At 43.6% G+C, this 10,126-nt stretch overlaps 1 protein-coding gene across 1 annotated transcript; it reads right to left on the bottom strand.

Moving 5' to 3' along the window:
• Positions 1–2,543: 2,543 nt before the first annotated feature.
• On the bottom strand, positions 2,544–10,126 carry trib1 (tribbles pseudokinase 1). Its single transcript, XM_044335964.1, has 3 exons — positions 9,367–10,126; positions 8,281–8,573; positions 2,544–5,191 (listed from the first exon to the last, which is right to left on the bottom strand). The coding sequence occupies exons 1-3, from the start codon at positions 9,685–9,687 to the stop codon at positions 4,717–4,719; spliced, it is 1,089 nt and encodes a 362-aa protein (XP_044191899.1). The 5' UTR covers positions 9,688–10,126; the 3' UTR covers positions 2,544–4,716.

Here is a 10,126-nt window from a genome sequence, read left to right as displayed (position 1 = left end):
TTTGTGAATGGTGGCTTTAATAATAGTTAATTATTAATAGTTAAAGAATAATAAATATTTTATAGATCAGTGATAAGCAGTTTATATGGAACAACATTTGCATTGCAAATTGTGAAAAATCCCGTTTGGCGGTTACCCAGGCTGGGAACCGCCAGAGAGGACACAAGATAAAGTGAGGGATCCTGAGATGATTAATGCAAACAATCACAAACATACTCTGGTGCATCAAATTATGACTATTTTCTACAGTTATTTCTATTTTCTTGTGAAGCACTGGATCATTCTATAGCTTTGAGCTTCTAAGATTTACTCATATTTAACAATCTGAGAAGAAAAATGCTCTTTAGGTTAATACCTCTTACAATTAATGTATGATTTTGTTTTAAATGGACACAGAAATGGTCGAAAACGGCCTTTTCAGGTTCCAGACTTGATGGCTCATTTGACTGTAAGTCACTAATAAAGAGCCACAAGTTTCTTTCTTTTTGAGACATCAAGTGTGCAGGTATAAATATCAGTATGTCATTAAAGGAATAGTTACACATTTTGGGATCTATGCTTATTCACTTTCTTGCTATCTTCTCATTTAATTACTTGGAAGAAAGCGAATGATAATAATAAAAAAATATTTTCCAAAATGTTGAACTATTCTTTTAAAAGAGTTCCTCCATTAAACTATATTATCATGCCTGAGGTTGTAAGTATTAATAAGCTCTGGGTACATTATATAAAAAAGATTGTTACAGTATTAGTGCACCATATAAGCACTTAAGACACAAGGCTACAGTTTACCAGACCTCCACTAGATGGCAGCATACATCATAACTTGACTTGATTGAAATGAATTCTTGGTATGCCTTTAAGATTTAAGATGACAGTCCCACCTTATAACAAGCATGCAGACTCCTTGCTGAACTATGATCAACACAATAACTCACATTCTTTCAGGGATTTGTATTTTGAAATAAATCGGGTCAAAGAGTCATTTAAACAGAGGAGGCTGTTTCCATTGCATCAGCGGCGCTCCGGCCTGTGCCAAAGACTTCCTGGAAGAAGCACAACACTTAACATCATCTCCGAGTGGAGACTGGAGCAGGTGCTGTCAAACCTCTGATCTGCATCTTCTCTTCCTTGTGTGGCTTACATGTGAAAAACAGGACACTTCGACACGTTAGACTGTTTTCCTGTATGGTCCACATGGAAAATACATACACAACCCACATGTTTTTGGATTCCACAATGTCATACAGTGTATCTAAAATCCAGACCATCTAGGGCCTTTCTTTCCCTGACAAAGACCTTAAGATTGTTTCAAATATCAGAAACCTCCTTATAAGTACCAGCAAACGCACCACTCTGATATTTCTATTGTAACAAATGAGTTCAGGGAGGATCAAGGAAATATCTGATGACGCTCTGGTGTGTGTGACATCTATCTGAGAGGAGAAACACGTCATGAGGAAGTTTGTGTGTTGTTTAAAGGATTATGCGGTTAGGAAACTTAAATGGTCCTGGATCACCAGGAAGGATAAAGTTTACACATGTGGCCGAGGAACAGGATGAGATCATGCAGATGCAGAACATACCTGAGTACATTTCTCAACACCTCACCTCATCTGTACTCCTCGCCACAAAATATCTCTGTTGAATCCTAACCATAACTTTTAGCAAATATTTTATCCCCTGAACTACTACCTTGACTACTTCCATGTACACAAAAAACTTCCTCACATACCTTCCCCTTCTCAAACTCACCCTTTATCACACACACACACACACACACACACACACAGAGCTCTCCAGATATTCATTACTTGACCTACTACTTGTCTATTTTTTGGGGGGCCCTGTAGTTATCCCTGGAGGTCTCTGACGTGTTACGCAATCATTGGTTTGGCAGCTCAGCAGCGGAGACACTCCAGCTACCCTGTTGATACCTAATCTGACTCCTGTGCTCTCTCTCTCACACACACACGTGCACAGGCAGGTATGCACATGAACACACACACACACACACACACACACACAACGCTTACGCAAGCCCCAGCCAGCGATGCCTAAGGTAGTCATAACACGAGGGTGGAGACATGCCAAGCTCTTATAGGTCAAACAATGATCCACAAGGAAATGTGGATTGAATAAAAAAAGAGTAGAGTTTAAATAGTGTTGGTGTTCAGTGTTTGATGAGCTGACCTCCAGTTTCATCGGTTACCGCAAAGACAAAAGTAGAGGAGAGAGCAGCGACCCACTATTGACATTTGTGTGTTTGAAGAGTTAAATGTTACATTGCGGAAAGGTCAGAGAAGAGTAAATGGTTAGAGGCCCAGATGGAGAGAGAGAGGTTTTTTTTCCTCACAAGGATGGAATTGAAAGCACTGAGGAAAATGAGAAAAATGTATTGTTTTCACTCGTAGTGATGAAGAGCTGTGTGGGGAGAAAACCTGAGAGGCATGCAGGAGAGCTGTGTGACGTGCAGGTGTGTGAATGAGTGTGTGTGTGTGTGTGGGAAAGACGAGCAGCAGTGATGAAAAAAACAAGCCATGTGAATATGAAAAAATGTGATCTTTATTCAACATCTCCACACATATTTCAAATATACATATTTACATCTTTTTTTCTTTTTTTTTTACAATGAATATATCTCTTGTGTATAACCTATCTAGACTTAATAGCCTCTAGGTTGTGTCACAAATACATAATTCACAGTGCAATATGAAGTTTGTGCACCCGTGTCAGTTTACTCTACATGTCACATGAAATGTGTGACTCACTCTACATGTATGAACCAGGAACAAAATCGTAAATCTCTTAAATTACTTTTCCGTGAGAAACAATTTAGATTGTCACAAGTCTGTTCCCATCTGGCATCCCACACAGATGAGAGCAAATAATTAAAGTACTGCAATAGACCTTTTATTAGTCTACTATGTGACCCAAAAATTAAATGCACAGCGCTTCTCAGATATGCCAGATTTAGTAACATTGTCAAAATGATTGTGCCAGAATGAAATAGCTGGCTGCAGACCTACAGTAGCCTGTAATTCTCAACGTCACTGAAACACTGCATCCGCCTGTCACACTCAAAGATAAAAACACCTTTTACAGTAGAACGTGGTACATCATGTCACTAACTATGATGACTAGTCTCCATGGATCCACAGCTTTCAACGGTAAAAAAAAAAAAAAAAAAAAAAAAAAAAAAAAGGAAGGGAAAAAAAAGTACCGTTACAGAGGTGAAAAAGTCAGAACAGATTCTACCAGCCAAGGTCAGGACCATTCTCTGCAGACACGCTCAAGTGTTGAGTCATCATCAGACCACCAACATCAAATATCGCCTGACTGCGACTGATTCAGAGCCATTCAGTTTATGAAACACAGTGATATGGGCACAACACTCAGCACAGCTCGGCTTTATTAAAGCAACACAGCTTGACATACTGTTCCAAGAGAAATGAAGAAAACGAGCTCCACTGTTCAGCTGAGAAAGTCTTCTGAAATAAAAAAAAAAAAAAAAAAACAGTGTTGGATTGAGAGAAAATTCATATTGCATGAGTACCATTTGAGTTCTCTGTTTATTTTTACTTTTTCCTCTGAAATCCTACTGTTGAATGCCTTCAGGCATAAGAATTATCACACCATCTCTGCTGCTGCAAAGGCATGTGATCAAGTCTTTAGACCCACAGTTGCTCCCAGAATCTTATGTTCAACTAGAAGCATTAGTGTTAGCGCACACAGGCAGAATGTCTGTCTAATTTCCAAGGTCAGACCCTGATAATAGACACTTCCTGTTTGGGTGCAACCTTTACATGATATTCAATATTCAGCTTTGAGCATGTTTTTTTTTATATAAGGTAAATGTTTTACTTTTCACTGTTAAATATGAGAGAATGACTTAGATGTACCTTTCTCTGTTAGCCTTTTATAGAGACTGGTGTTAGCCCAGTGTCATTGCTTATTGTTGCGTATGTGTGTGACAAATTCTTCCCACTTTTCTGCAAGCCTTACACCAGCAATACCCTTTCTCAACCTTCTGCGCGTGGCGTGAGATTTGTAAATGCTCTCCACTTGCTGAGACATTGCCAGACTGGTGGTGAGACACCTTTGTAGCATCCCGTTGAGTGTGACACATCAGTCCTCTGCTAACCATCTTTCTCACTCTATGTCACTGCCTGCTGCGAGACATCAAGCTTGTGCTAGGCCTTCCTCGAGCCGCTCGGTGAGTCAGCTGGTGGTGCCTCCAGCCTGGTCAGAGAGTGAGAGGAACAACATCCCGGTCTCTTCGTCTCCCGCCCAGACTTAATCTAATGCTTTCTGACGCCTTGTGAGTCCAGGCTGAGAGCAAGCATTGGTGACTACTGTTGTGCCATGGATTAATTTTCTGTGATACACTCATAGTAGCCTGCAGAGATTATTTTGTTAACATAATCTGGCAAATTGTGAGTCCTTGTTATTTGTTTTAGCACCAAAAAATGTTCAAAAACGCACATATAGAAACACAATGAATGATCATTGTGAAAAAATGCCCTTAGCAAGTAACATATATACGACAACAAAATACAGTACACTAAGTTTTTGTAAAAAGCTTGAGGGTGTATGTACACACAACAGTACACAAATGGTTTTCTAAAAAGTGCCATATGTAAAAAAAAGAACAATGAATCCCTCATAGCAATATGCTCTTTTGTTTTGGTCCCTAAGCCAGCTGAATCGAGTCCGTCAGCAGAACAGATCATCATCCTCTTCCACGTCAAAAGATGGCACCATCTGTTCCGCCGAGCTCACTTCCTGTTCACCCAGCGCCACTTCCTGCGACGACGGCGGCTGGTGGAACCACGGGTGAACGAGCAGCTCAGTCGCCGTGAGTCTCTCGCAGGGTTCTTTCCTCAGCAGGCTCTGGAGTAGACACTTGGCCTTGGGCGACAAGCCCTCTGGCAAACAGCACTGGCCTCTGCGGATTTTGGAAAACAGCGTGGCCGGGTCCGGGTCATGGAAGGGGTAACGGCCAACCAGCATGGTGTACAGCATGACCCCCAGGCTCCACATGTCGGCCAGCTTGCCGGAGTAAGGCGCCGAGCCGCTGAGGATCTCTGGGCTGACGTAAGCAGGGCAGCCGTGGGTGTCTGACATGGAGTCGTCGCTTGGGTCTTCTAGGACGCGACAATCCTCAAGGCTTTCTAGTCTCACCTTTGTCCTGTGAGGAAAAAACAGAAAAAAAGGTTAGGACATTTTCACCTTTAAGAGCACAGAAAATGCAGAGAAATGTCAACTACATTGGGGATTCCTTTCCGTGAGCTACTTATAGCAGCGATGACTAAGTCTCAAACCTCATTTAATACAACTGCAGAGAGAAGTGAGGGCTTTAGTTAGATTGTGATAGATGTGATAGCAATGACATCATCTATTTTTATATACACAAGCAACCTAAGAACTTAATGTAGAAGAAAGTAGAACATTTTTTGCTAAATGTCATGTTGTTGTTGGAAATTATGTTCTCAGAGTGTACAACAACATTTAAAGTCATTCCTCGGTCTAGTGCACAACTGAGTGTGTGTATGTTTGTGTATTTCTATCAGTGGCTTTGTTTAACACTGTCAAACATTTCAGAGATCTGTTAAATGTAAGTCACTGATTGCATCATGGAAAAACAACCATCCTTCATTTAGCTTTAAGACAGACAGATGGGCAGACAGTCACACGCACACACACACACACACACCAGACACCGATGAACTCACTATGACCTATGTGCACAACAGTGAATCCAGTTTGAGCAGAGCTGCCTAAGCAAATTTCCAACGACTTCCTGGCACACACATAGTCACATAAACACACATATAAATATACAACTCCAGCACCCCCTCCACCTCCTCCTCCTCAGCTCACACACATAATGCTATATTTAGCCATGTTAATGACAGGACGTACATTTAGCCCTGCACCAGAGCATATAAGATTGTGAGAGTGTAATGCTCTCACAAAATGATTGACGGGACAAAGATAGAGCATACGATGGGAAACTTCTGCTCTTTCTGGGGACAGACAAATATCACTAAATAATTTCAAGGGGGATCGGTTTTCTGCAGAAACAGACATGCTGTGTTTTTAATTAAAAATTCATTCGTACCTCTCGGGATATGCTCCTGAGACTGACACACTGATTGAGGCTTTATCAAGTCAAACACACGTAAGATGTGCAGCGTTTTATCTCAAATTCAGAGGGTCTGTGAGCCTCTTCAGCCGTCAGACAGAGTGGCTGGAGAAGGAAATAGACAGCCAGAGAGGGGATGAAAAGAGTGACAGCCTGAAGGACCAACATAGAAAGCAGCTGATATTTAAACACTAAGATAGTGGAGGAGATAAGTCAGGAGAGGAGAAAGAGAGATGGAGACAGAAAAGGAAACAGAACAGAGAGAGTTAGAGGGGTGGAGAGAGTGACTCATCCTTCTGTCGAGAGTACATATCTCCTCTCCTCCTCTCTCTCTCTTTCTCGAGCTGAGGCTATCTGCACCTGGGTCCCACACTCGCGGCGCCAGCCATCCCATAATTACCCTCAAATGGCTGTTGCCACATCAGTGACGCACGGGAAGGCTGGCCCGGCAGTGGAGCTCTGCATGCTTCACAGTGCTAGTCACCTTCCCTAAACTGTCTTTCCAACTGCACTGTGTGTGTGTGTGTGTGTGTGTGTGTGTGTGTGTGTGAATGGAGATAGCATTTGTCAAATTGTTGTGACTTTCTCTGTCTCTGGCTCGAGCGCTGCATTGTTGGCCAGGACATTGCATCACAGCTTGATTGTTGGCCTTTGAAAGATGCCTGATTGTGAATATGGAAGAATGTATGACGAAATAAATGAGGTCATGCAACATTTCAAGGAGACTTATGCGTGTCAAAAGACACTGTGATTGGATTGAAGCGGCAATGCACAACACTGATTTTCTGGAAACGAATACAGCCAAGTTCCATGATGTCATGCAGCCATCTAATGCTATCAGCAAAATCTGCAGTTTTGTTTTTATAGTCACATCACAGTAGATCCACTTGCTGTGGCGTTACAGTATGTCGCCAGCCACAGTGTAAAGAGAAGTCAGTGTAAAAAAAAGATGTCATCCCACCGCTGCAGGGTCAAGTGGGTCTTGTGGGTCAGTCCACTAGCATTAATGCCAGCTAACAACATACTGAATTACAGGCAACAAGGCATTTGCGCTTGCAATAGGGCCCGTAATCAGCGAACATACAAACATGCATGTATGAACACACACGCACAAAGAAAAAGAGTAATGCAGCCCCCCTCCTCTTACCCTTTGCACATATACACTGTGACTCATCGCTCTGCAGCCGTATAGCTATCAGAGGGACACAACTGACTTCAACTTCTCTCACAGGCTGTCTGCTCTCATTCATCCAGTGTGACCCTGCAAACCCAGAGGTCATGGCTGGAGAATGTTACTGTTAAAAAGTCTCCATGAAAAAGGGCCTTTGGAAAGCCGGAGGGGGGGTTGTGTGGGATCAGCGGGTGCTTACAGGAAAGAGAGTGACGCAAGGGCAAAGAGGCGACAAATAGTTTTGTAAGCAGGGTTTTTGTGTGTCTTCCTGAACAGAGTAGTACTCAGAGATGCAGACATTAAAAGGCATGTGTATGTGCGAGTGGGTGTGTGTGTGTGGGAGCGAGTTCAAAGGATGGCGCTTTGAACTACTCCTTCATGGATGAAAGTCTATTTGAATGAATCAGTATTGGAAGCATCAGTTATTCTGCAGCATAGTTATGATGTAATTTATTAATAAATAATGAGTAATAAATATATTCAGAGATACAGACCACAGAAGGGGAGATGATTGTCTCATTCACCAGCCTCGTCTAGCGGCTCTGCCAAACTACCACCCACTACATTCACACACACACACACGCATGCAAAACAAACGCCCAACATGCATACAAAGAGACACGTCGAGAGTGAGAAAGGGAGACAGACAGAGAGGGCGAAAATCTGGGAAACTGTGCAGTCTGCCTCCACAAGTACAGAACCTCCTACTCGATCTGTGCCCACATTGATATCTGCACACATGGCCTGTGTGTAGCAGCTGTTGCCATGTTTGTCCTCAATTGCACATCCCACTAAACTGCATGTCTTCAAGTCTGACAGCATCCAAATAAAGTTAAAAGGAATGTGATGCTGAGCAGGTTCAACAATGTGAGGAAACTTTTCAGCAGTGTAATCTCGGTGTCATCTCACATTGACTGAAGTTTTAAATCCTTGAATGTAAGGAATGTCACTCTCATCTCACCTTTTCTCATCAGCGAAGACAAACTTGCGCAGTTTGAGGTCGCCCAGCACGATGCCTGCCTGGTGGCAGTGTGCCACAGCCAGTGCCACCTGACGGAAGAGTCTGCAGGCCTGCTCCTCATCCAACCTGCGACAACTCTTCACCAAGGTGTGCATGTCCCCAAAGTCCTTGTCCAGGAACACGTAGGCCTTGCGTTCTCCGAGGATGATGTCCCTGATGCCGGCCACATTCTTGTGGGCTGGTAGGATCCCGTAGGCTCTGATCTTTTCCTGATACACCCCCATGTCAAAGACCTGGGCGAGACATGAAAGTAGAAGGGAGAGGAGGGAAGGGAAGGAGATGCAGAGTGGAAATTAAGGAGACAGGGGAGGGAGAGAGACTGTCTGTGAGGGGGAGGAGGCATTGGGTCAGTATGTTCTTAATGATCATCTAAGGAAACAGGCATGCAAATTTGGCAGCGAGTTAAAAAAGGCGTAGGATATGCTTTGATTCCATCTCAATACACTGCTTTTGCAAGAGCATGACAAATGAATCATCAAAGCGTGAAGAGATTAACTTTATTAATCAACAAAGCCAAACGCCTGCAGGTCTATCAAGCAAAATAAACACATGGATCTGGAACAGTGGAGGGCACCGACGTTATCAGCACAGATCCTTATCATGATGGTCTTTCTTTGCCTCACATGTTTGCATTTTTGTGTGTCACAGCGTGGCGTATTGCAGTGACGTGTATGCAAATGAGCCCGGTTGACAGACACGGTGTGAAGCAGTAGAGGCAATAATAGGTGGACTTCAATATTCAGGCTGTATTTTCTCAACCCAGGAAAGACTATATGAGGTTGTGTGTTTTTTTTTTGGTATAAAGTGTAAACAGATTTAAAATAATCATAGAGCCTTATATAGTTCCAGATTTAAAAACGGTGAAGCAACACTGCTGTTATTACGCAAAGTGTGACACATTTCGCATGAGAATGACATTTGGTTGAAAAAGTCGGCTGAATAATGATGACATATCAGACAGGCTAACGCGGTGTCTTGAAACACCATTCATTCAGAGAAATTGCACAATGACGCGGTTGCGCATACCTTGCACAGTAGCTCATCGCCAGTGTCGGTGTTCATCGCGCTGTGCATACTCTCCCGGTCCGCCAGAGGTAGAAGCAGAAACGGTCCTATCCTGGATGGTCCCTGGTGGGTCGCCGGGATAGGGTTTGAAAGCGGGCTGACCGGAGACCCTGGAGAGGTGCCGAGGAGTCCCTGTGTGTCCCCCGCCTCGGCGCTAAGCCTGGCACATTTAGCCGGCGGCTGATCGTCTGAGTCCAGCCGCTTGTGCGCGACTCTCCCGGTGCGGATGCAGGGTACCGGGCTGCTCCACTGCAAGTTCATCCTGATAGACCGATTCACCATGAAAGCAAAAACGAGACCCTTACTAATATAGGATGGTGGTTAAAATAAACTACAAACTGTGCAATCCATTTCTCCGTGTGTGAGACTTATTATAGCCTTAGTGGAGCTAAAAATTTTTTTAAAAAAAAATCAAACTTCAACGGAGTGGCGGCGCGTTCTCGTAGTAATCCAACCTACGTCCTTTTGTTGAGTGACTGCCCGTGGCTCTGAGGTCTGTATACTTTTGATGAGAAAATCCCGATCCCTCAGAGCACCAAGCATAGAGAGAGAGAGAGAGAGGGGGGGAGAGAGAGATAGAGAATGAAAGAGAGAGGGAGAGAGGGAGAGAGACCGCCTCACTCAGACAGAGGCAGAGAGTGAGTGAGCTCCAGTGATGTTGAGCACTGAGCTCAAACACTCCGCCCGACCAGTCCAGCCTCCTGGTGACACAACCATTGAG

Source organism: Thunnus albacares, chromosome 19 (assembly GCF_914725855.1).
Source record: "Thunnus albacares chromosome 19, fThuAlb1.1, whole genome shotgun sequence".
Lineage (NCBI taxonomy): Eukaryota > Metazoa > Chordata > Actinopteri > Scombriformes > Scombridae > Thunnus > Thunnus albacares.
Note: the sequence above shows the minus strand (reverse complement) of the source record. Positions and strands in the feature narration are given on the sequence as shown.

Bases quoted from the DNA above. Each gene is read 5' to 3' on its own strand.
- trib1 (XM_044335964.1), bottom strand. From the start codon at position 9,687: ATGGTGAATCGGTCTATCAGGATGAACTTGCAGTGGAGCAGCCCGGTA. The intron at 8,574-9,366 runs GTATGCGCAACC...TGTCTCGCCCAG, and splicing joins GCGATGAGCTACTGTGCAAG to GTCTTTGACATGGGGGTGTA. The intron at 5,192-8,280 runs GTGAGATGAGAG...TTTTCCTCACAG, and splicing joins GTCTTCGCTGATGAGAAAAG to GACAAAGGTGAGACTAGAAA.